Source organism: Micromonas commoda, chromosome 10, assembly GCF_000090985.2.
Source record: "Micromonas commoda chromosome 10, complete sequence".
NCBI lineage: Eukaryota > Viridiplantae > Chlorophyta > Mamiellophyceae > Mamiellales > Mamiellaceae > Micromonas > Micromonas commoda.
The window spans coordinates 22233-45587 of record NC_013047.1 but is presented as its reverse complement, the minus strand read 5'-3'; the positions used below and the strand labels follow the sequence as shown (position 1 = coordinate 45587).

Here is a 23355-nt window from a genome sequence, read left to right as displayed (position 1 = left end):
AGTCGTTTGTTTCGATAATTCGTATTTCAACTTTGTGACTGATACATGTGTGAAAATCCTTCAACTGGCTCACCTACGAAAATGTGAAGCTAATGTCAATCACGAGAAAAGCATCGGGTAGAAGCCCGTTCGAACCTGCAGTGCCCTCGATATCCTGATTCTATCCGAGCCCCCGGATCACTCCCGCCCTAACAGGAAGGAAGGCAAGATGCAGGCGCTCTCCGCCCGCACCGCCATCGCGGCTCCCGTCGCCAAGCTCAACGCGCGCGCCCCCGCCCGCAAGGTACGCCCGCGCACGGATCGAAACCCTCGACGCGAAGGGCGATCTTAACCCGAAACGCGAGAAATAACAGTGCTGACCTGGCGAGAGGAGACACTGACGATCGATCCGGTCCCCGCCCCCTGCTGTTGCGCACAGGTCGCCATGCGCGCCGCGGTCACCCCCACCGCCGGTATCCCGATCCACATCGAGTACTGCGAGAAATGAAACTACATGCCCCGGGTCAAGATGCTGATCATGAAAGCTGACCAGGCTTACCCGGGCAAGTTCGATTGGACCTACAACGTCCGCGACGTCCTCGAGCGCACCGTGCCCCCGGGCACCAGCTGGAAGGACGTCAACCAGGCCGAGAAGCCCATCGAGGGCGGCGACCAGGCCATCTGGCGCAAGGGCGCCTTCGAGGTCCTCAGGCTCGACACCAACGAGCTCCTCTACTCCAAGTACAACACCGGAGAGCACCTCGTCGACGGCAAGGGCGGACCCGAGGGCAAGCTCGGATCATTCATCGACGTCGTCCTCGGATCCCAGTAAGCACTCCACGTAGGAGGGTTCGATGGGAGGGCGGTCTTGGGTACCGCGATATAGCTCGGAACTGCTTCCCCGCCGTCTTGGCGCGCGAACGCGTGAATCAGAGCGCAGCAAAGCCCGAAGCCAAAGGGACTTGCGCTCAGGAAGATGAGACTCGCGCGCCGCGGGGATTCGCGTTTCAGAGAATGATCGCATTCATTTTTACGAAGACCGCTAACTTTACATGTCAACCGTTCGTCATCCATCGTCGATCAATCCGCCGACCACGAGTTCTTCCCGTCCACCGCGCCGCGCATGGACTCCGCGTCCAGCGCGTTCCTCGCCAGCCCTATGTCGGTCATGATCCGACCCACCAGCTCCCGCAACCCCTTAAACCTCATCTCCGGGCGCAGGTACCCGAGAGCGACGCACTCCATCGTCTCGCCGTAAAAGTCCCGACCCATAAGCCGCATGACGTGCACCTCGATCGTCACCCCGTCACCGTCCGCGAACGTCGGCCGCTGACCCACGTTGATCACGCACTTGGACCACGAGTCGTTGTCTGGATCGTCCGGCAGCCTGGCGAAGCCGAAGTAGACGCCCCGGCGCATCCGCTCGAGCTGCGGCGCCAAAACCGTCGGGTCCATGTTCGCGGTGGGCGTCCCCATCTGCTTCGACCCGCGACCGAACCCGCTCACGACTTTGGCGCGCATCTCGACCGCGTCGCGCATCGCGTACAACGGCGGAACCTCGAAGGTCCAGCACGACCCGCCGCAGCAATCCTCCGTTCGAGCCGCCGACGCCGACGACGCCCCCGCTGCTAACCAGCCCTCGCGTTCCATCGCCTTACCCTCCGCCGCGGAACCCGCCGCCTCCAGGGGCAGATCCGCGATCATCGCCGCGACGTCCATGGAGGGCAACGCCGGGGTGTGATCGACGTCGTCGAGCCGCTGGGAGATCACGAGCGTGGATCCCGGTTGGAGCAGAAGCGACGCGCGACGAAGCGCATCCGCCGGGTCGTGTTCCGAAGCGAGCGAATCGTTAAAGACGACGGCGTCGAAGGGACCCTCGTAGGGTTTAACGTCGCTCACGTCGGTACGGAGGAACCTGACGCACGGGACGTTGCCGACGGTACTCGGCGGGTCGAAGAGCTCCGCGGCTCGGTCGAGCATCGCCTGCGTCGGCGTCGGGAGTTGGTAGCGCGGTTAGCGTCGAGAGGTAGTGGCGTCGAGAGTTGGTAGCGCGGGTAGCGACGGGCGGGTTCGGTCAGACGCCGTCATCGTCGGTTGGCGGGTTTCGGTACGGCGTCGTGGCGTCCGGGCGTGTCGCGCACCTGCGAGTGGTCGATGACGAGCACGTGCGAGGCGCCGCGGTCCATGAGTGACTTGGCCAGCTTCCCCGTCTCGGCGCCGACGACGAGGACTCGGAGGGACGATCCCTCCCCTTTGGCCTCGACCGATCTGCCGCCGAGCGCGACGTCCGCGAGGAAGTCGCCGCGGTCGCCCTCGTCCGGCATGGTGCAGGAGACGCACCCGGCGACCATCTCGTCCCTCCGCGCGGTGATCTCCGCGACGTGCGCCGCCTTCTGCGTTGCGGCGGCGTCCGCCCCCGGGGGCGCCGCGCGCGAGATCCGAGCTGACGAGGCGCCCCGATGGCCGGCGGAGTGACGCGCGCGCGGGTGGGTGGACGCGCGGGTGAGCGCGGCGAGCGGGGTGCCGCGGACGGACGCCGCCATGAGTGCGCGGTCCGGAGGGTGCGTCGACCGAGCGTGCTGACGCGCCCGTCGGAGTGGAGGAGGACACCGTTCATCGTCTCGTCAGACGAGGCTGGCCGGTTCCAACGAACCTCGTTAAGCACTCGCTTGGACTGGACCGGGCCTGTCGGGGGCGTCACACCGAGCACGCGCAAGGCGCCGGGTCACCATGGAGGCTCGAGCGAGCGGTCTCCGCGGGCGTCTCGCGATCCTCGCCCGCCGCGCGATTCACCCGGCGATGCCCCGTTCTCACGCCGACGCGCCCGCCGCGTCGCTCGTGCACGTCGACGTCACGGGATCCCACGGAGCGTCGACGCGTCACCGGGCGGAGGTGTGGGCGACGGAGCGCGCGTCATCGCGAGGGTTCGTCGCTACGACCGTCTCGATGTCGAAGGGCGACGCCGACGCGCCGCGTCAGTTCGATCCGGACGACATCCTCGCGCCTCTGCGCGAGAAGGTGGAGCGGGACATGGCGGGCCTCACCGAGCAAACTCCGCAGCAGGCTGCGCTTGAGCGGGAGCGGGCGCGGAGGGAGGAGATGGCAGAGGCGTTCGAGGACGAGGATGGGAAAAACAGGGTGACGGGGGAGTGGAACGGGCCGAGGGGACCTGAACCGACGCGGTTCGGGGATTGGGAGAGGGCCGGGCGATGCTCCGACTTCTAGGCATTAGGTTGGCGGGCCCGGGCGGGGGGGGACGGCACCGCCAGGCGCTTGACGATAATTGGACAATTGTGTAATTCGAATTCGCACTTCGCGCGGCCCACGACAACGCATCACCCAACTCGAACGTCGCCATGGCCAGCTCCGAACGGGATTCTACCGTGATCGTCCCCGATAACCTCGAGGAGGTGCGGGCGAGGCTCGAGGCTAGGAGGAAGAAGCAGCTCGAGCGCGCAATCGCAGCTCGTGCCGATTACGAGAAACGAATGGAGGAGGAGAAGGCGGCAGCGGCCAAGCGGGCGGAGGAGGCTAAAAACCCTCAGAAGAACAAGGCCGACGGGAAGAAGGAGTATCCCAAGCCCAAGCCACAGGGCGAGATGAGCCCGACGCAGCAACAGAAGCAGAACGGCCAGGGGAAGAAGGGCGGGTCCGCGCCGGGCGTCAGCGCCAAAATTATCGCCAAGAATCCCGCGGCTGCCGCGCCGAAGGCTTCGGCGATAGACGCCAACGCCAAGTTCCTCGCCGCCGCAGCAGCTCGCGCCGCCTCGGTGGATGACGGCGCCACACTCGAGCCCACCATCGGGGCCGGCAACGCGCGGAAACCCAAGGCCAACACGCCCGCGGATCCCAAGTCGTTCGAGGAGATCATGGCTGAGAAGCAGGCCAAGCCGGCGGAGGCGGCTGACCCGAACCTGAAGACGAAGACCATGACGGTGAAGAGCGGAGACGAGGAGCTCGAGATCAAGTACTCGGTGCACGTTCCGGAGGAGGCGAAGAAACGGCTGGAGGAGCGCAAGCGGGCGCGGGAGGAGGCGAAGGGATCGCCCGCGCCCGAGGACAAGGCACCCGCGGCTGAGTCAGCGAAGGAGCCCGAGCCGCCCGCCGAGGAGGAGAAACCGAAGAAGAAGGCGAAGGCGGCGGAGGCTAAGGAAGACGCGCCGGACTTCTCGGGCATGAAGGTGGCCGACCTCAAGAAGGAGCTCGTCAAGAGGGAGCTGCCGGTCAACGGCCTGAAGGCTGAGCTGATTGCCCGGCTCAACGAATACGAGGCGAGTCGAGCGTGATCGAAGCCGATCGAGTCGGGCGTACGCTGTGCATATAGCCCTGTTCATACTAGCCCATGCGACAGAAAGCGAGTCACGGTGTGATGAATACCACATCTACTATCTAACACATCACGGCTAGAGACGCTCGGTGTGAGGACCGTACAACTCCCTGCGCACCGTCGGCTGCCTCCGCCTTCTACCCGTCGCGCTCGACGACGCGAGCCAATCGGCCTCGTCGTCGAAGTACTTCACCTCGTCTCCACCGCCGGCGCCGGATCCCAACCTCAACGAGGTCACGTTCGTCGCGACAACCTCCCGCAAACCATCGAGCGCCATCCTCGCCATCTCCCCCATCGACCGATTCTTATCCGAGGCGTCTGAAGACCGCATCCGTCGCAGCGCAATCTGGTCGCTCTTCGTTCGGCCGTGCGCCACCTTGTCCATGCTGCGGCGCCATTTCTCCCTCGCGAGTTGCGCGCGGGTCTTGGCCTTGGCCGTGTTCCTGTCGTCGTTGGCGCGGTGATAGTCGTCGTATTCGTCGTCGGTGTCCGAGTCGTCCGTGTCCGAGTCGTTGTCGCGGCCCAGGAGGTCGCGCACGGCGTCTCGACCCTCCGCCGCGTATATTTTGTCCGCCGCGACTTTCGCATCCGCCTCGATCGTCATCCTGGACACCAAGACGCTGGTGGGCACGTCTCGTTCGTTCACGAGCTCATCCCTCGACACCTTCTTGGTCTCGACGACGCCAGCCTTGCCCTCGTCCTTCTCGTTGAGCACGACGATGCGGGTCGCGCCGGGGATGATCGCCGGCGCTCCGTATCCGGGAACCTCGTCGGTGTGCCTACCTCGGAGGTCGTGGAAGAGATCGCCGCGGCTGAAGAGGTGGTCGTCCCGCGGCCCAGCCTCGTCGTCGTCGACGGGGCGACGCCAGCCGTGGTACCGCGTCGGGACGGACGCGCGCTCCATCAGCGCGGCGGCGTCCGCCTCGTCCTTCGTCCACGGGTGGGCGTCCCCGTCGTGGGAATCGAATCGACGGTTCCTCGCCTCCGCGGCGAGCGCCGTTTTCGCGAGGTCCCCGGGTCGCGTTTTTGGACGGAACACCGAACGGGCGCCAGCCTGGGAGAGCATCTCCGCGAGCTTCATGCGCAGCGTCAGCGCGCGCTGCCACGCGTCGGCGGAGTGAATCTCCAGGAGGAGCGCGCGTTCGTCCCACAGGTGTAGCACCCTCGCGCCGCGAATGAGTCCCTCTTTCGACGCTTTCCTACCCGTCTTGAACCCCCCAGGGCCGGACTCGGTCTCGTCGCCGGGGACGGACACGCGCAGGTTCACCTCCGACGGATCCGCGCCCGCGACGAGCAGCCTCTTCACCAGCGCGCACGCGTCGTCCACCTTCTGGTACGGGTAATCGGATCGAAGCACGGCGGCGGCGGCCCACATGAGCGGGTACGACCGGAGCGCCGACGTCGACGACGCAGCGGAATCGCCCTTGAGGTTTCGGCCGGCGTTTTTGGCGCCGCCGACGCCCTCGAGCGGCGCGTGCCTGCCGGAGTTGTCCTCCCCGACGACGCTCGCGCCGGCGTCCAGCAGCGTCGTGGCGAAGTGCAGGGCGACGATGAGCTGTTCCCTGCCCCGAGCGCACGCCGCTCCGTGCAGCGCCGCGAACAGCGGGGTAAACTCAAACGGGGTCAACGCACCGGCGCCCAGCTCCGCGAGCAGCGGGTTGACCGCGCCGGCGTCCACGCGCTTGCAGTGTCGCACCATGATGTTCGCCGTCTTGATGCAGGCGGACAGCCGCGAGGACCGCCTGGCCACCGCCCTGGCCTTGTGCGCGACCGGGTCGAACGGAACGTATTCAATAGGCGCGGACGGTTCGAGGTCGGGCTCCGGCGACTCCGCGTCATCGCCAGCCTGGGACGGCGCGCCCATCGCGTCGATGTCGGCGTGAAGCGCGGCGTCCCGCGCTGTGAGCGCACGGGGCGGCTCTGCATCGTCGGTCGGCGGCGTCGTAACGGTCGTAACGGTCGTCGCGGCGGGGATCGGCGCCGCCCCCGCCTTTGCCTCCTCCGCGGAGATCTCGGCGGGACGATCCGACACCGCGTCCGCCTTCGCCTGCGCCTGCGCCTTCTCCACGGGCGCGAACCGCCCTTGCGCGGCTTTATCGAAACGCGACGCGCCGAGTATGCCCTTGGTTCGCCCGCGGAACCGACCGAGCGCGCCGAGTTTGACGATTTTTTGGATTGGTTTCGTCTGCGGCATCTCCTCGCGCGTGCGCTCCAGCAGCAGGTTGTGGTGGGCGATGTCGGGGAAGTGGTGGATGAGACTCGCCGGGTGGTGGTACGCCGGGTCCCTGAACGCCCTCTCCACGTTATCCACCGGCCCTTCGTCCACGTCGGCTCGGTCGTTCTTGGCGAGCGGAGCACCGGGCGACGGCGAGCCGACGGCGGCGCGAGCCGCGTCAGTCGGTGACTGGTCGGTGACTGGTCGGTGACCGGTCCATCCCTCCAGCAGCGACGCCAGCGGTGGCGACGTCCCATCGCCCGCCGGTCGCGTCGCTTGGGACCCCCCGGAGTCGACTCCCTTTGGATCGGCGCCGGGCGGGGCCGGTGGGATGGAGAGCTCGTCGATGGGCGCCGCGGCTTCGACGGCGGCGGCTACCGCACACGCAACCAGCGAACCCTCCACCCAGGACTGGTGGTTCAGACCCTGCTGCTCGTCAACCTCCCACCCTCGTCTCTCAACGATCCACTCCACGCACTGCCTCGCCTCGTCGTGACCCTCGCCGTACACAGCCTCGAGCGCCCAGAACAGCGGTGTGTACTCGCAGGTGCCCACCCTCGTCCGGTGTTTGGGCCGGGTCGCGCCGACGTTTTCACCGTCGTTTTCACCGGCGTCGGACGCGTCCGCCATCGACACGTCACCTTCCGAGTCCGACGACCCGCTCACCGATCCAGCGCCCGACCCGCGTGCGTCGACGAACGACGCAGCCTGGCGTCGCGCGGATCTGCCCAGCGCGGACTCGGCGTCTTCCACGTCGCTTCCGTTTGTGTCCATGGGATCGTTTGTCGATGACTGGTCGGTGACCGGTCGTTTGTCGTCCCCTGCGATGCCAAAGTCCCTCTCCTTGGCCGCGTACGCGGGGTGAGGCTCGGGTAGGTACACCTCCGGGTGCGAACGCACCACGTCCGCGCCCGCGTCGATCAGACGTTCGATCATCGACGCGATGAGCACGCGATCGCGCTCACCCTCGCGCAGCGCGTGGAGCAATTCGACCACCGGGGGGCACTCGCTCCCCTCGGGAAAAACCGCGCAAGCGCTCGGGTCGGCGCCGGCTTCGAGGATCCTATCGAACAGCATCGCGGACAAGGGCAGATCTTTGTGCACCGCGACGCACGCAACGTGCAGCGGAGGCGCGACGACGGGGTAATTGGCCACGCCGACCGCGTTCACATCCGCGCCGGAGTCGAGAAGTTTCACCGCCGCCGCCAACGCCTCGGTGATCTCCGGCTTCTCCGCGTACACGCCGAGAGCTAAGCCCAACGGATACGCGTTCCGCGTGATGAGATCTTCAGCGTGGGGCCTTCGGATCTCCATCGGAGCGTTGACGTCCGCGCCGCGCGCGATGAGCGCCTTGACGAGCTCTAGCGCATCGGTCCTGGCGCGTCTCTCCCTGTCGTCGTGCGAGTCGAGCGTGGTGCCGACGGCGGCGGCGGCGGCGTTGACGACATCCGCCGCCGCGTCCGCTATGTTCTTCTGAAGCGAGGCGAAATCCTCGCCAATCTCCGCCGCGGTGTCGGCCGCGGACTGAATCATCCTCGCCATCCACGAGATCTCCTCTCGGGGCTCCGCCTCGGCGTCCGTCTCGGAAGTCTCTTCGCCGTCCACCGGGTGGAGCTTCTTCCCGCCTCCGGAGGCGTCCCGCCGAGAGGAAGACGTCGACGGCGCCGACCCACCATCCGTCGTCGCCCCATCCGACACGGACGCTCGCACCGACAGCGTCGACGGAACCCTGGATCCCGCCACGCCGTCCGTCGACGGCCACCACGCCTTCTTCCCGTCCTCCGCCGCGCGCCCTTCCAGCGCGGCTACGCACATCGCCAACGCCGGCGTGCCGGCGGCGCAGTGCCCGGGCCGCGACCCGACGCAGTTCGGGTCCGCGCCCATCTCGAGGAGCTCGCGCGCCAGGGATAACGCCGGCGCGCCGGCGCCCTCGACCACCGCGCAGCACGCGTGCCACAGCGCGGGTCCGCTGGCGTACACGGGCGGGGCGTTGGATGACGTGGATCCAAAGTTTTTGGTCGTGCCCGTATGTATCGTGGACGCGTCCCCGGGCGCGACGCGGCGCACTCTCAGCTCATCCGCGTCCGGCCTGTGCGAGAACGTGGCCTCGACGGCGTGATCGAAGCCGTGTCCGCGGATCAGCGCGGACGCCAGCGACGCGATGGCCACGCGAGAGGATACGTACGCGGCTCGGTCCGTCAGCGAAGCCGTCTGTTCCAGCGCGGCTAGGCACATCGAGACGGGCGTGAGCCTGGGGCCGCACCGCGCCCACCACCCGGGCCGAGCGCCGATGGCGTTGACGTCCGCGCCGGAACCCATGAGCCGCGCGGCGACGTGAACCGCCGCGACCGCGCCCCTCGAATCCCCGTCGAGCGCGTTCGCCGTCGCCGCGCACGTCGCCAGGAAGAGCGCGGTTCCCTCCGAGCCGACCGCTCCGCCGTACGGGACGAGTCCCCGGTACCGAGCGTTGAGGTGGCCGTTCCTGGCGCTCTCGTGCACCCTCCCGAGTCTCCCCACCGCGTCCACGTCCAAGTTGGGCGCGGCGAGGAGGGCGGTGGCAAAGTCCGCGAGGTCGTCCGCGGAGGCTGGGCGCGTTCGCGTCGGACGCGGAACCGCCTCATTGTCGACATCATCCGCCTTTTCGTTGACGATATCGTCCGCGTCCGTTGACGTCCTCCGTTGACATCCTCCATCGACGTCCTCCTCCGCCGCCTCCTCCGACGCGGCGACGATTTTCGCCACGCCCTCCATCGCCCCCACCACGAGACACAGCGCGGGCACGTCGGCGCCGTGGTCGTGCCGCGTGCCTCGCGCGTTTGCATCCGCGCCTCGCTTTAGCAGCTCGGGAAGTACCCGCGCGGCATCCGCGGAACCCTCCAGCGCGGCGCACGCGAGGAGGAAGATGGGCGGGCCCTCGGTGCCGTCCGCGGCGATTCTCGGTTCGTTGACCGGCGACCGCTGCGCCGGAGGTTTCGGCTCCGGACCGAGCTGCTCGAGTAACTCCTCGGGGCTCACCTCGTACCTGGTGCCAGTGCCTTTTTCCTCGTTGGCGCCATTCGTCTCGGTAATCCCCGCGCGAGGGGTGGTGACCGCGTCGACGGCGTCCCTCATCGCCCCTCGCGCCGCCGCGAGCGCCTCCAACCCCGCCTTCTTGGCGCGATACACCGTGATGAGCCGCTCGTATATCGCCAACGTGGCCAGGTACGTGTCGTGCTCGGCAATCGCCTCGTTCACCACGCGAAGCTTGTCCGTCGCCGCCTTGGCGCGCATCTCCCCGAGGTCCACGGCGTTCACCGCGGCGCTCCCGCCCGAGCGCTTGCTCCCATCGCTCCGTGCCACGGAAGACACCGGACCGGGCGGCGCGGAGCCGCTCTTCCCGGCTCCGAAGAGCGACGCCAGCAGCGACATCGCTCCAAAGAAATGTGTAACCTCCGAGAAAGGACGGTGCCTTCCTCGCTCTGCCCGCCCGCCCAGCCCGGCAGCGCGGGGCACTTCCCTTTGCAGCGAACCAGTGTGACGCTGCCGAGTTTTTGGGAAATAATGCTTCTATACCCCAAACATGCCATCCAGTCGATGTGATCTTCACACACGCTTCGGAAAAAATCATCTCATCCGCGAAAAAATCGCCCAGGATCCCGTCAGCCTTTTGACCGTTCCTGACCAAGTGCTGCCCGCAACGAATGCGGTTCAAAGCAGCCGCCAAATCAATTTCCCACGTCAGCATCTCCAGAGCAGAGGGGAGCGGGAAAAGTTTGAACGAGTCAACAGCGCTCGAACCCTTGATTGTCGAGTTTTTATTGGTCGAGAAGAGCACAATTCTCACAGCCCTCTCACTGAAACCCGTGTCGCGGTCGAAATCCAATGAAATCCGTTTTCCGCGATATATTGTGACTGAACTTCCATACGACCAGCCGAATGCCACGTTTTCCACCCCGGCTGATTTTTATTCCCCAGACTGGCGCAACAAACATGTTCGCTCCACAACAACGCGCGCGCGATCCATTCGCGCACGTCACGCTCGAGTGGTCCGACCGCTCGTTTCGAACACTCGAAGGTACGTACGACACCCCCGAGCGCTTCGCCGTCGTTTTTTTCGGTCGCACGAAAGCCGGCGCGGCGAACCCGGCGACGTGTCTATTCGCCATCGTCGGTTTCTGCCCCGGCTGGTAATCTGCGTTCGTGTTCGGGATGGCAGCGTGGGTTTCGTCGAGCGGAGAAATGCGTGTGATCGACCGAATTGCCGCTCGAATTGGCATCTCACGCGATCCGAGCCGCCGTCCGAGCGTCTTTTTGGGCGTTGGGACGGTCGTGGGCGACGCTAACCCCCGTTCCCGGAGGCGCACTCCGTGGATTTTTTCCTTCTCGGGCACATTAACGCACGCTCCAGGTTTTTTGGCCAGCCGCCCTGTGGGCGCGGCACCCCGGGACATCGCGGATATTGCCTCGGAAATCCGTGGGTCGAGGGCTCGACGGATGCGGACGCGTCGTCCGGTCGCCCAGACGGCGTTTCTTTGGCGAGATTCGCGAGATCCACCGATCGTCGCCGCCCCACGTCTGCTCGGCCCCCTGCCCAGTCAGCCCCGAGTTTTGCGGCCGGGAATTAATTATTCCACCGGATCGCGCGCCGCGGACCGTCGACGAACCGTCATCTTACCCCCTCGGCTTCCATTCTCGTGCAGATCGAGCTGCTTACCCGGTAGCAGACTCACAGGGGCGCTCAAACGCATCCGCCACAGGTGAGAGACGCCTCCGACCCCCGCAATCCTCAGCTTTCCCCCGGCGTTGAGGCCAGCCTTGACCACGGCACGGGAATATTCCGTTTTCTGACGAGCACCCCTCGCTACCCCCTGGTCCAACAGTTGTCGCGGATCGTCACCTCACGCACGCGCGAGCGCCTCGTTTAGGCGCTCCGCTAACGCCTGGTTCTGAGAACAGGCACTAATCGAGTTAACCGCGGCGGCCGCCGGTTACCTCTTGGCGATTCCATCGTCAGCGGTTCAGACACGGATTCTCGCGTCGTCTCGCTAACAGCACACACACAAACGACTACACACACCAACACACACGCGAGATGTCCCTCGCCATTTCTTCCACCACCGCGCTCAAGGGTGTGAGGCTTTCGATGACCCGCGGCGCGCGGGGCACCGTCGCCTCACGCCGCGTCGCGGTCAGGGTGAACGCCGTCTCACTCCGACCCCCGCAATCCTCAGCTTTCCCCCGGCGTTGAGGCCAGCCTTGACCACGGCACGGGAATATTCCGTTTTCTGACGAGCACCCCTCGCTACCCCCTGGTCCAACAGTTGTCGCGGATCGTCACCTCACGCACGCGCGAGCGCCTCGTTTAGGCGCTCCGCTAACGCCTGGTTCTGAGAACAGGCACTAATCGAGTTAACCGCGGCGGCCGCCGGTTACCTCTTGGCGATTCCATCGTCAGCGGTTCAGACACGGATTCTCGCGTCGTCTCGCTAACAGCACACACACAAACGACTACACACACCAACACACACGCGAGATGTCCCTCGCCATTTCTTCCACCACCGCGCTCAAGGGTGTGAGGCTTTCGATGACCCGCGGCGCGCGGGGCACCGTCGCCTCACGCCGCGTCGCGGTCAGGGTGAACGCCGTCTCCGCCGACCGCGGCAGCGATTCGAAGATCCAAGTCGGCGTCCGCCACTCCATGCGAGTCACCCGCCTCCGCGACATCGTGGAGGTCTCTCCCGACCTCTGGGGTCCCACGGAGAGCTCTGCGGTCCCCAGCAAGAAGGCCAGGCGCGGCGACGGCCTGACGCAGGCGACCATCTTCAAGGAGCTCCTGCTCGCGTCCAAGCACTTTCGCCTCTACTCGCAGAAGATCCACGGCGACGGCGACGTCTACGGCGTTCGCTTCCTCATGGGTTCGCCCCGCATGGAAGGCCTGGACGACGTGTTCCGCGTCACCCGGTGCGTCGCAGAGCGCGACGAAGGCCTCATGAATCTCGTGCCCGACTCGTCCGGCATGATGGTGGCTGAGATCATGTTCCCGCTGGCCATGCCCCTGGACAACACCATCGAGGATCTCAGCTCCTTGGTCCGCGCGATCGAGACCCAGATCATCGAAGAATCCACCGTGTGCCTCATGGAGAAGGGCAGCGACGACCGCTCCGTCTTCCACGGCGAGCGCCGCCTCAACAAGTACTTCACCGGCATGTACGCCCGCGCTCCCGACCTTCTCCACCGCGGCACCTGCACCTCCTCTTCCCCGACCCCGGGCGCGCTCGAGGCGTCCAAGGAGATGCTTCACCGCCTCTGGGAGGGCGAGGAGTCCGCCGACGTCGTTCTCATCGACGAAGTCCGCGCCAGGGTCGAGGAACTCTTCTGCGGCGGCAACGGCCGGGCGGTTGTTCACCCCTCGGGCACCGACGCCGAGACGATGCCCTTGCTCCAGGCGGTGCTCGCGTCCCGCGCCCTCGCGCGCCGCGTCCCCGAGTTGGACCGCCCGGTGGATTTCCGCGACGGCGCCCAGCGCGGTAACGTCATCTCCCTCGTGGCGTGCGCCGGCGAGGTTGGCTCCGGCACCACCGAGGCTGCGGAGGGTCGATTCTTCTCCAAGGCTGTGCCCCTCGGCGGCAACCGCGTCGACATGGGCCAGGAGCTCCCCGCGCTCCACGACCTCGCGGCCATGGAGTCCGTCGAGCTCGTCGCCCGCGGCGGCGACACCGACGTCGGCCGCGGCAAGGCTGACTACGACGCCATCGTCGAGGCCAAGGCTCGCGAGGCTCTCGCGTCGGACCCCGCCGCCGTCGTGGTGCTTCACACCGTCGCCGGTTCCAAGACGGGCCTCGTCATGCCCTCCCCAGCCGTGGCCGATACCCTCGTCGCCGAGTTTGGCGAGCGCGTCGTGTCCGTCCTGGACGCGTGCCAGATGAGGCACCACCCGAACCTCATCCCGAGGTGGCTGAACGATCAGGGTCCCATCCTGATGACGTCGTCCAAGTTTTTCGGCGGTCCCTCGTTTGGTAGCGCGGTTTTCTTCCCCCACCGCGCGGTCGAAACCATGAACGACCAACTCGGGGAGGAGTCCCCCGCCACCGTCGCGGCCATCGCGGAGGCGTGCGCCAGCTACTTGACGCACCACGACATCGGCGACGTCCTCCCCAAGCTCCACGACGCGATGCCCCCGGGCTTTTGCAACAGCGGCGTGCTGCTCAGGTGGGCCGCGGGCCTGCACGAGATGGAGACGCTCAACGACGCCACCGAGGCCAACGGCGGCATCGCCAACACCGAGAAGCACGTCCGCGCGTGGGTTCACGCCATGCGCGAGGAGGCGCAGAAGTTTTCCCCGCACCTCGAGTACGTCCCAGCCGTCGACTACGAGGGCGACTGGCAGCTCGGCGGCGTCAACACCATCATCGCCGTGCGCCTCCGCAGCGGACCCGACGAGGACTTTTTCAGCACCGCGGACCTCAAGAAGGTTTACGCGCTCATGACCGCCGACCTCACGGAGTTCATCTCCCCGGAGTCTACCATGGCTGAGCGCCGCGTGGCGTCCCAGAAGTGCCTCACCGGGCAGCCCGTCGACATCCCCGGCGGGTCTGTGCTGCGAACCGTGCTCGGCGCGGCGCAGCTCAAAGACCTGGTCAGCGGCAAACAGCCGCTCGACCAGATGATTGAGGACGATCGTGTTCTCCTCAGCAAGCTGGCACTCATCGCGAGGCAGTACGACTACCTCCTGAGCCACTCCCTCTAAACCTCACGAACTGAAATGGTCATCACGTGAAATGTCACGAAAAACGGACACGGTTCGTCGACGGTGAGCGAAAAATGTCAATACGCTCGCGCCCGTGGGCTCGTCGCGTTATCAGACGAGACCAACGGGTTGGAAAACTTGCCTGAGTATTACCTGCCTGACGACATTATTATCACAACAGCGTTGTTTGCATGGTCGAGGACTGGAGTAGCCGCGGGGGCCTGCCATGATTTGCATACTGTAATCCGCTTCATTCATCTTGATTGTAATATTACCTAACACTTACCACGAAACCTACGTACCCTTAAACCTTCCCGCGCGTCTCACCCTTCTCCCTCGAAGTCCCGTCTGAGAGCCGCGCCGAACGCCGCTCCCGCCGCCGCCGCCGCGCCGAAGGCGAACCCCTGGCGGAACGGAGACTTCCGCCGCCTCGGATCGTCAAAGAGCGCGTCCGCCGCGTGCGCCAACGCGTCGCGCTCGGTCCTCCGTAACGCCCCAAGTAACGCCCGCCTCGCGTCCCTGACGTTCGTACCCGGCGTCACGCGAACCGTCGCGCCGTCCTCGGCCACGTCACCGGCCGTCACGACCACGAAGACGTCGCCGGGCGCGGGCGGGCGATCCGGAGCGCCGCCGAGCGATCCGAGCAATCGACGAATGGACCACCGCCGCCGCTCCACCGAAACGACGGAACGAAAGTCGATCCACCCGCCGTCCGTCTCGCGGAACGCGTCCGTTACGTCCGTTACGTCGTCCACGTCCACGTCGTCGCCCGCGGTGACCCACACCCGCCTAGGGGTAACCCTAACCCCAACCCTGGCGTCGCCAAAGTCGCCGCCGCACGACAGTATCATCGGTGCCCAGCCAAATACGCTCGGTCCCCCCGCGTCGGCGTCGGGAAGTTTCTCGCCGTTGAAGCTCGGCGCCGAGACGCGGACGGCGAGTTCCGAGGGAGAACACATCGGCGACGTGTGGGCGACGACGCACGGCCACCCTCTCACCTCCGCCTTCACGCCCGCCTTGACGTCGCACAAATCCAGATCCAAACCCCTGATCGACGTCGACGCGGCGAACGACGCTCCATCTTCGCCGACGGAGACGACGGCGACCGCGATCATCGGACGTGGGTTGGGCGTCGCGTCGATCGCCGTTCCGACGGGCCGCGGAAGGATGCCGGTGGACGATGGCGGACGACGCGGGTGCGAACCCGGCTTAGCTCCAACAGCTCCGTCGCACAGCTCCACCATCCTGGCCCGGTACGTTCGCATGGTGTGACGGAGCACCGCGTGTCGGACAGCCGCGATGGCACCCGGCCCGCCCTCCCGCGTCTCGTCGGTCGTGGCGGCGACGTCCCCTCCGGCCGCACCGGCGACGCCTTCGTCGTCCGATATCGTATGAGCGTCCGACGATACGATGCGACCGCCGCGTAACAGGTGGTGTATGGGTCCCAGGTGGACGTATTCCGGACGAATGGCTCGACCAGCCGCGCGAAGGTAGGACGACTTGCCCGTGCCCCCCCCAGCGTCGCCCTGCGTCTCATCCGAACGACGTTGCGTCATCGGGACCAGGCGCGGGAGCCTGCGCGCGGCGTTGGCCTCCCGCGAGGTATCCCGCGTCGGCGGCTGTCGCGGCGCGTCGACTGTCGCCCCTCGCCGCGGCGTGAACAGCAGCCTCGGGACGGGATCTTCCGGGACGCACACGTTGGTGAACGCGGGACCCCACCCGCGCTCCCACACCGCTCGTCTCCACGCGGAGTTACCCACGGGCGGCGACGCGAACGCCACGCACCTCAGCGCCTCAGCCGCCGCCGAACGCGACTCGTCGTCGTCCGCCTCTGCGAGGATCGCGACGGCGGCGAGCGTCGCGACCGCCCCGCCCAGGCTGTGCCCGCACAGCACGAACCGATCGCCCCTCTCCCTCGCGCGACGCCACGCCGCGCGCACGTGCGCTCGCACCTCCCTCGCGCGCGCGGCGAAACCCCTGTGCACCATCGGCCTCCCCCCGGCGGATGATTTAACATCGCTCCCGAGGCCGAGTCCCTCGGCGAGCGGCGTCTGCAGGAACGACGCGTCCGCGAGGAAGTCCATCGCCTCTCTCGTGCCGGTGAAGGCGACGTACGTCACCCCGGGCGCGCGGGCGACCAGATACCTCCGCCTCGCGCGGCCCTCGACGCTGGCGCTGACGCCCGACAGGCGCACCGCGAACGGAGGGAACTCGCGCGACAGCTCGGCGACCCTCTCCCTGACGTGTGACTCCGGGGACTTGTAGGAACACTCACACAGGACCGTCGCGGTCAATATATCGCGCGCATGCTCTGGGGAGTCCGCGTGGAGGTGCGGGGCGAGAGAGGCGGCGACCCAACGAGCGCGAGGGTCGACCCAGCGACGACCCGCGACGGGATTTAGTTTGAGATCTACTCGGTCGTCCTCTTCGTCCGTTAAGGTGTATCGGCCCGAGGTGGACGAGTGGTCGTCCCGTATCGAGAGGGCGGTCACCAACGCGCGAGCTCGCTCACCAGCGCGAGTCATCTCCGCGCCGCTCTTCAGAACCCGTGCGCTAGGCTAGAACTATCATATGGCGAAGGACGTTTCAAAAACATTTCTCTTACACTTGCTACGAAGCAGTAGGTGCGCAAGCTCCAACGCGTGTTGGTTCCTCCTTTGCCCCTAATCCCCATTCCCAATGATGTGTTTCAACTATTCTGTTGTGCTGCCCAACCCCCTAGCGAGTTTCGGGTGCTCACGAGGACTTCTCGGCACCCTCCATCAGGCCCTTCCGCTCTTCAGCGCCGTAGCCCACCTCGGGGTCGGGCTTGTCCGGCTTGGGCTCCTTCTTCTTCATCCCGCCGATGATGACCTTGCCGTAAAGCGCGGAGAACACCATGACGGTGCCGATCCACTGCTGCCACGTGAGCGGGTGCATGAATAGGATGCACGACAGCAGGATGGACAGGAACTGCCTGGTGGTCATGATCGTCGCAAAGAGCAGCGCGCCAAACTCCTTAATCGTGAACAAGATGCACAGCTGCCCGAGGGTGGACGCGGCGGAGAGAACCAGCGCGTCGGACATGGCCGCCGGGTGCTTCTTGACGAACGCGATCGCGTCGCCCATGGAGCTATCGGACATGAGCCAGAACGAAGAGATGACCGCGCTGCAGAAGTTCACCCAGAGCATCTGGTTGTACGTCTCCATCTGGTACCCGGTGAAGAGCTTGTCCTGAAACGTAGACGTGAACCCGTCAAAGCCGAGGTAGCCGCCCATGAGCGCGATGCCGTACATTCCGGTCTCCTTCTCGCTCTTCTTGCTACTACCGCCGTGGGAAGAGGTGGTGGGTCCGTAGAGGGCGAAGATGGTGCATCCCACCATCACACCGGTCGCGATGAGGTAGTCGTACAGCCCGTACCGCTTGTTGCTGATGAAGTAGCCCCAGATCATGACGGGAATCATCTTGGCGCACTTGCCGAGAGTTTGGACGGGGAACGAGACGTACTTGAGCGCCTCGTACTGGCACGTGGTGGCGATCACGTTCGAGCAAGACACGGCCGCGTACTTGTAGATGGGCGCCACCGGTGCGACCGCGCCGCGAATGACGGCGAGCACGATGACCGCCACGCACATGGACACCAGGCGGTTGTTCATGACCAAAAACACGGAGAAGGTGAAGAACTCCTCGTCCTCGCCCTCGCCGTACGGGCGGGTCATGATCCTCTCCTGCAGGATACCGTACACGAGGAGGGAGCCCACGACACCCACCACGCACCCGATGATCTTCAGGACGGTTGACGTCGCCGGCACTCCCGCAGCGGCATCCTTCGGGGAGCTCATTTTGCTTGAAGAAGAGTTGGCTCGGTTACCCAGCTCTCCTGCCGATCTGCTGAAAGGCCCTTCGGGGTGCTGCTCCGAAGAAGGCGGGGTCTCGACGACGCGCCTGTGGACCGCGATGCTGGGTCACAAAAGCTCTCTGTACTCCAGAGAGTCGTTCGCTCACCCGTTTCCAAGAGGCGCCGCTCGGTTGGAAGTGGCGCGTGGGCCGGGTCCCTTCCCACGGAGAGCGTGTTTTCGAGCATTTCCGAGGATCGTATGGAGTACAGTGACAGCGGGGTGTTACCCGGGATTTGAGCTGACTGCACGTTGTATGGAGTAAATCGACGGTTTATAACTCGAGCGATGGACGTGTGACAGACAAAATTCCTACCAAACTCGATCGATACATGAGGCCAACTTTCGTGAAAAGATGCGTAATCGATTTGTACTCCCTGCTCGTCGGGGAATACCCATACAAATGGCCCGAATGGTCCCATGGTGTAATGGTTAGCACAGCAGATTCTGATTCTGCAGATCGCAGTTCGATTCTGCGTGGGACCTAAATATTTATTTTGATTTTCTTTTTTCTCGGTCTGGAACACAACCTCTGGACGCCCCGGGTCTAATTATTTTGTATCAAGAGTGTTGTTGTGGAGCAGGGCAGTCCTTATTCGCATACTTGCTTGTATTTGTCATAAAAAAATGCAATTATCTCAGCCGTAGACGTCCACAGCCTGCTGGCGCTGCTTGTACCCGCGGTTGTTCTTACCGCCGCCGCCCCTGTCACCGCCGCCTCGTCCACCCCTACCGCCACCCCTGCCACCTCTTCCGCGCCCCCCACCGCCGCCGGAGGAGGAGGAGAACTCCCGGCGCGCCGGTAGCCTGAACGGGGCGGGATAATCAACGCCGATGACGCATCCGGCGCTTTGCGCGACGTCGCCGGGCATCTGCCTGGGCTCGGCGATGTACTTCGCCGGGACTTTCCTGAGCTCGGGGACCCAGTACTTGATGTACTCACCCTCGGGGTCGTAGTCCTTGGTCTGCTTCGCGATGTTGAACTTGTTGACGCGGCCGCCAGTCATCCCGGCGGCGGCGACCCAGTTACCCCAGTTGGCGGAGCAGTCGTAGTCCAGGAGCTTGTTCTCGAACCACTCGGCGCCGAGCCTCCAGTCCACCCCGGCGTCGAGCGCGAGCCAGGACGCGACGTTCTGTCTGCCTCGGTTGGACATGAATCCCGTCGCGGCCAGCTCGCGCATGTTGGCGTCCACCAGCGGGTATCCGGTCTTGCCCTCCTTCCACGCGGCGAGCGCGGCGGGGTCGTCGCGCCACGGGCCGGCGCCGCCTTTGTACCCGGCGCCGCCCATCTTGCCGCCCGCGGTGCCCTCGGAGAAGAAGATGGCGTTACCGTGCTTGAGCGCGAAGAACTTAAAAAAATCCCTCCAGATGAGCTCGAAGATGAGCCAGTACGTTGACTTGTTCTCCACGCGCTGCGACTCAAACTTGCGAACCTCGGCGACAACCTGCCGCGGCGACACGCATCCGTGCGCGAGCCACGGCGCCAGCTTGGACGAGTAATCCCCGCCGAGCATGCCGTTGCGCGTCTCGAAGTACGTGGCGATCTTCTCGCTCTCCCAGACGTAGTACCGAACCCTGGCGAGCGCCGCGGACTCGCCACCCTCGAAGGGGAGGACGCCGTCGGGGTGCGCACCCGCCGCCGCGATGGCGCGCTCATCCTCGTTCGCGAACGGCAGGTCCGCGACCGTCGGCTCGAACGCGAAGGCTTCCGTCATGTCCGAGGGCACGGGAAGCGCGCCCTTGGCGGGGGGCGGGACCGGCTCGCGCGGTTCGGACTTTGACTCAACCTTGTTTCTAAATGGGGTGAAGACGTCCGGGAGGTCGGACGCGTCGGATCTGAACGGGAGGTCGTCCTTGTGGTAGAGGGTGCTGCCCCAGATCTTATCCAGCCTGTTCAGGTTGCCCGCGCTCTTGACAGCGGATTTGACCTTGGCATCCACCCTGAGCTCCTCGCTGCAAACCTCCTCCTGCGCACGGATGGACAGATTGAGCAGAGGATCATCAATCTATCGGTACCGAAACGAGCAACAACGGTGGACGCAAACTGAAAACAGCGGGCTCGTCGCATTGCACCTCAGATAGCACAAACTATATACATAGTTGGTCATCGAGCCGGATGGCGCTCCGGTTCAGTAAAGGTTACCGCAGACCCCCGAGGGAGCCGGCGGCCATCATTGGCGCTTGGACAGGCGAGCACGCAGAAATAAAAAAGAGGCGGGCCGCAGGAAGGTGACGGGTTCCAAGCAAGGAGTTCACTCACCTGTGTCAGGACAACGTTCTTGGCGCCCGGAGCGTCGAGGAGATACTTCGGGATAACCTCCTCGGGCTTGCCCACCGCGACGAGGAGGTCGGATCCGATGGCGCGAAGGTTCCTCTTCAGGTTCAGCACGGACTCGAGCTGGAACCTGCCTCGGTGGCCGCCGCACTTGGGCGATCCCCACGAGCTGGGCGCGAACGTGCGAGGGTCGAAGACGTACAGGGGGAGGACGTCGCATCCCGCGGTTCGCGTGGCGATGGACTCCGCCTGCTTCACCGCGTAGTTGTCCTGCAGACGGAGGTCGTTGCGGAACCAGACCACCACCCGCGTCGTCGTGTCGGACCCCGTCATCCTCGCCTTTTTGTTATCTGGATCGTCGGCGGTCGCGTTGGCGAAGGCGACGCCCGAGACGGCGATGGTACGGCGCTGGGAGCGGTACACGGAGCGGTGCAGTAACGCGATCCGCCCGGTGACTGTGGGGGTGACGATAGGACCCAGGGTGACCGGCTCGAGCCGACTGCGCGGCTGCGATGTGGCGAGCCTCATGCCGAAAAGCGCGATGTCGACGTGTACAAGCCTGGGGGCTGCAAAAAACGCTAAAATGTTAATGGCAATCAGTCGCGCGACACACATACAACATCGTGTCCAACAATGTGTCGAAAATATTATAATTACGCGCCACTTCCATCCTCCCTGCTTCCTCGAGACTCCAGCGCCAGCATCAGCCGCTCCTCCGCGAAGTTCTTCACGCACAGACTCACCCCGACACCCTCCAGCGCGCTCGACGGCTGGGACGTCGTCACCCCAACCGTGGGTATCCCCGCGGCCACCGCGGCGGCGGCGCCTGCGGGGCTGTCCTCAAACGCCACGCATCGGCTCGCGTCGACCGCTCCAACAAGGCGCATGCCCTCGAGGTACGGGTCCGGATGCGGCTTCGCCTTTGTACACTCCGTCCCGATGACCACGTGCTCGAAGTACCCATCCAGACCGAGCGAGGTGAGCATGAGCTCCGCGTTCGGACGCGGCGCGTTGGTCACCGCCACCTTTCGGATGCCCCTCGCGTCGATCCACGCCAGGAGCTCGGTGAGACCCGGGAGCCTTCGCAGCTTGGTCGCGGCGAGCGCGCGGAAGTCCTCCTCCTTCTTCTCCCACATCGCCTCGCGCTCGGGGACGGACAGCTCCGGCCACAGGTCCGCGAAGATGTCCTCGTTGGTTCGTCCGGCGATGTGCTTGTGGAAAAAGTCGTCGTCGATGGGCACCCCGCCGTTCTTGCCGTGCGCCAGGAGGAGATTCGAGAAGACTTCGTGGTGGAGAGGGTCGGTGTCGCACAGCGTCCCGTCCATGTCGAACAGGCACGCGTAGATGCCGGCGTCGTCACCGCCTCCGGAGCCGTCGGGGAGGAGGCTGGGGAGGACCCTCGCCGGGGCGGAGGTGGCCATCGTCTCGGTCGAGGCTTGCGCTCGGTTGACGCGAGACCCGCGCGGGGAGCCGGAGGCGCGGGCGGGACCTTTCCTGATGCTGACCGCGGCACTCGACGACGAGTGCACGGCGTGCATGCGAGGACTCCCGAATCGAGGGAGCCGCGAAGGAGGTGTGCGTCTCCGCGTGAACTCGCGGGAAAGGTCGCCTGAGAGACGAAACTTGCGGCTGAGAAAGGAGGTGGCCGCGGAGGTGGAAAAAGCAAAGCGGTCTGTTGTTACACGCGTCAGCGGGGTCGGTGACGCGACTAAAAGCACGACGCATCGGACGATCATCCCTGCGCCGCTCGTACACCTATCACCTCCTCCCACCAGCTCCTCCGCTCCGGCAGCGGCGGCGGCGACGGCATCCGTCTCGGCGTGGCGGCTCCGTGCGACGAGCTCCTGCTCCTCGAGCCGCTGCTCCGCGCCGCGCGCCGGCCCCGAAACCCGCCTCCGTTGCTCCACACGCTCGTCATCGCGCACTCGTCGAAGAACATCCGCCGCGCCTTCTGCTCCAACTTCCACGCGGCGAACACCGGTAGCCCGACGATGAGGCAAAAGTCCGCGATCACCAGCGGCCACCACGCCAACACCCCGGGTCTGTTCTCCCTGACGAGATGCACGTACGTGGCCCAGCACGAGAAGCGGCTGGCCGCCATCCACGGCACGTTAGGGCGCCACGCCACGCATATCCCGATGACCACGAACAACCTCATGGCGAGCTCCACCTTCATTCCGCCCGGAATCGGGCATTGCAGCGTGTGCCTCTGCGAGAGTCGGAGGAGGGACGGGGTGAGCTCCGGCGGTGACATTTCAAATCTCCAAGAGACACGAGATATTTTTCTCGTGAGCAGCTTTTTGGGGGGTGTTCGGGGGTTGGAGGGCGCACCGCGCAAGATCCCATCGTCAGGAGAATCATGATCACGTGATACCATATGACGTGTGGGGGTCGAAGGAGCCTTCCCGTTCCCGAATGCGACTGGAACCCGAATCTCAGCAGGAATATCGTCAGCACCCAGGGCACCGCATTCTCCAAGACGTGTGTCACCCGACATCCGTCGCTGATGTACTCCCACCCCTCCTCGAAGGGGACGCTGTACCCGGGGAAGAGCACAGGCTTGAGGAGGCGGAGCATGAACACGAACGACATGAGCGAAAATCCCAGGTGAATGTTGGGTGCCTGCAACCCCTCGTAGTACCGCCGGAACTCACGCGCGCACTCGTTGAGCGCCAACTGTCGCGTCGCGGCGGGAAACTCATTGTCCAGGCTGTACGTGCTGAACGGGTAGGGGCCCCATCGGTAAGCGTCAGGGGACTCGTCGGTCGTGGCCTCTTCGCCCTCCTCCGAGTCGGATTCCACTCGCGAGGGGTTACGACTCCACCGCTCGCGCGCGGAACCCGTGAAACCCGCTCGCCGCGACATGGGTCTGCCGCGCGCGCCCAAGAGTGGAGGCCGGTTTTCGAGAACCCGTCCGGCGCTCTGGGGAGAGAGTAAATCGTGTTTTTTGGGTCAGC

The 23355-nt window shown here is 65.4% G+C and overlaps 11 protein-coding genes across 11 annotated transcripts; 4 read left to right on the top strand and 7 right to left on the bottom strand.

Moving 5' to 3' along the window:
* Window positions 1–254: 254 nt before the first annotated feature.
* On the top strand, window positions 255–1031 carry MICPUN_108963 (predicted protein). The gene is made up of 2 exons (XM_002508592.1): window positions 255–283; window positions 419–1031. The coding sequence occupies exon 2, from the start codon at window positions 509–511 to the stop codon at window positions 809–811; it is 303 nt and encodes a 100-aa protein (XP_002508638.1). The 5' UTR covers window positions 255–283; window positions 419–508; the 3' UTR covers window positions 812–1031.
* MICPUN_61683 (predicted protein) lies at window positions 984–2566 on the bottom strand. The gene is made up of 2 exons (XM_002508323.1): window positions 2121–2566; window positions 984–1962 (listed from the first exon to the last, which is right to left on the bottom strand). Exons 1-2 carry the CDS (start codon window positions 2520–2522, stop codon window positions 1060–1062), a joined length of 1305 nt encoding a protein of 434 aa, XP_002508369.1. The 5' UTR covers window positions 2523–2566; the 3' UTR covers window positions 984–1059.
* Window positions 2567–2709: 143 nt separating this feature from the next.
* On the top strand, window positions 2710–3204 carry MICPUN_61682 (predicted protein; the record flags this gene model as incomplete). Its single annotated transcript, XM_002508591.1, has 1 exon — window positions 2710–3204. The coding sequence occupies one exon, from the start codon at window positions 2710–2712 to the stop codon at window positions 3202–3204; it is 495 nt and encodes a 164-aa protein (XP_002508637.1).
* A 108-nt stretch (window positions 3205–3312) lies between these two features.
* On the top strand, window positions 3313–4375 carry MICPUN_61681 (predicted protein). Its single transcript, XM_002508590.1, has one exon. The coding sequence runs from the start codon at window positions 3336–3338 to the stop codon at window positions 4263–4265; it is 930 nt and encodes a 309-aa protein (XP_002508636.1). The 5' UTR covers window positions 3313–3335; the 3' UTR covers window positions 4266–4375.
* Window positions 4376–4382: 7 nt separating this feature from the next.
* On the bottom strand, window positions 4383–9929 carry MICPUN_61680 (predicted protein; the record flags this gene model as incomplete). The annotated part of the gene is made up of 1 exon (XM_002508322.1): window positions 4383–9929. The coding sequence occupies one exon, from the start codon at window positions 9927–9929 to the stop codon at window positions 4383–4385; it is 5547 nt and encodes a 1848-aa protein (XP_002508368.1).
* Window positions 9930–12033: 2104 nt separating this feature from the next.
* MICPUN_61679 (predicted protein) lies at window positions 12034–14545 on the top strand (the record flags this gene model as incomplete). The annotated part of the gene is made up of 1 exon (XM_002508589.1): window positions 12034–14545. The coding sequence occupies one exon, from the start codon at window positions 12034–12036 to the stop codon at window positions 14245–14247; it is 2214 nt and encodes a 737-aa protein (XP_002508635.1). The 3' UTR covers window positions 14248–14545.
* A 25-nt stretch (window positions 14546–14570) lies between these two features.
* MICPUN_102525 (predicted protein) lies at window positions 14571–16331 on the bottom strand (the record flags this gene model as incomplete). Its single annotated transcript, XM_002508321.1, has 1 exon — window positions 14571–16331. The coding sequence occupies one exon, from the start codon at window positions 16329–16331 to the stop codon at window positions 14571–14573; it is 1761 nt and encodes a 586-aa protein (XP_002508367.1).
* Window positions 16332–16834: 503 nt separating this feature from the next.
* Window positions 16835–18248, bottom strand: MICPUN_108959 (Drug/Metabolite transporter superfamily). Its single transcript, XM_002508320.1, has one exon. It carries the CDS (start codon window positions 18067–18069, stop codon window positions 16984–16986), a length of 1086 nt encoding a protein of 361 aa, XP_002508366.1. The 5' UTR covers window positions 18070–18248; the 3' UTR covers window positions 16835–16983.
* Window positions 18249–18935: 687 nt separating this feature from the next.
* On the bottom strand, window positions 18936–20707 carry MICPUN_67708 (predicted protein; the record flags this gene model as incomplete). The annotated part of the gene is made up of 2 exons (XM_002508319.1): window positions 18936–20090; window positions 20399–20707. Coding segments are annotated over 2 exons (1464 nt in total), but the record flags the coding sequence as incomplete, so codon positions are not given.
* Window positions 20708–21051: 344 nt separating this feature from the next.
* MICPUN_97921 (predicted protein) lies at window positions 21052–21819 on the bottom strand (the record flags this gene model as incomplete). Its single annotated transcript, XM_002508318.1, has 1 exon — window positions 21052–21819. The coding sequence occupies one exon, from the start codon at window positions 21817–21819 to the stop codon at window positions 21052–21054; it is 768 nt and encodes a 255-aa protein (XP_002508364.1).
* Window positions 21820–22130: 311 nt separating this feature from the next.
* On the bottom strand, window positions 22131–23263 carry MICPUN_61675 (predicted protein; the record flags this gene model as incomplete). Its single annotated transcript, XM_002508317.1, has 2 exons — window positions 22131–22607; window positions 22730–23263. The coding sequence occupies 2 exons, from the start codon at window positions 23261–23263 to the stop codon at window positions 22131–22133; spliced, it is 1011 nt and encodes a 336-aa protein (XP_002508363.1).
* Between the last annotated feature and the right edge of the window lie 92 nt (window positions 23264–23355).

What these genes read in the sequence shown, in the direction of transcription:
- MICPUN_108963 (XM_002508592.1), top strand. Translation starts at nt 509, where the DNA reads ATGCTGATCATGAAAGCTGACCAGGCTTACCCGGGCAAGTTCGATTGG.
- MICPUN_61683 (XM_002508323.1), bottom strand. Translation starts at nt 2,522, where the DNA reads ATGGCGGCGTCCGTCCGCGGCACCCCGCTCGCCGCGCTCACCCGCGCG. An exon ending in TCGTCATCGACCACTCGCAG is followed by an intron (nt 1,963 to 2,120) that starts GTGCGCGACACG and finishes ACGCCGACGCAG; the next exon opens with GCGATGCTCGACCGAGCCGC.
- MICPUN_61681 (XM_002508590.1), top strand. Translation starts at nt 3,336, where the DNA reads ATGGCCAGCTCCGAACGGGATTCTACCGTGATCGTCCCCGATAACCTC.
- MICPUN_108959 (XM_002508320.1), bottom strand. Translation starts at nt 18,069, where the DNA reads ATGAGCTCCCCGAAGGATGCCGCTGCGGGAGTGCCGGCGACGTCAACC.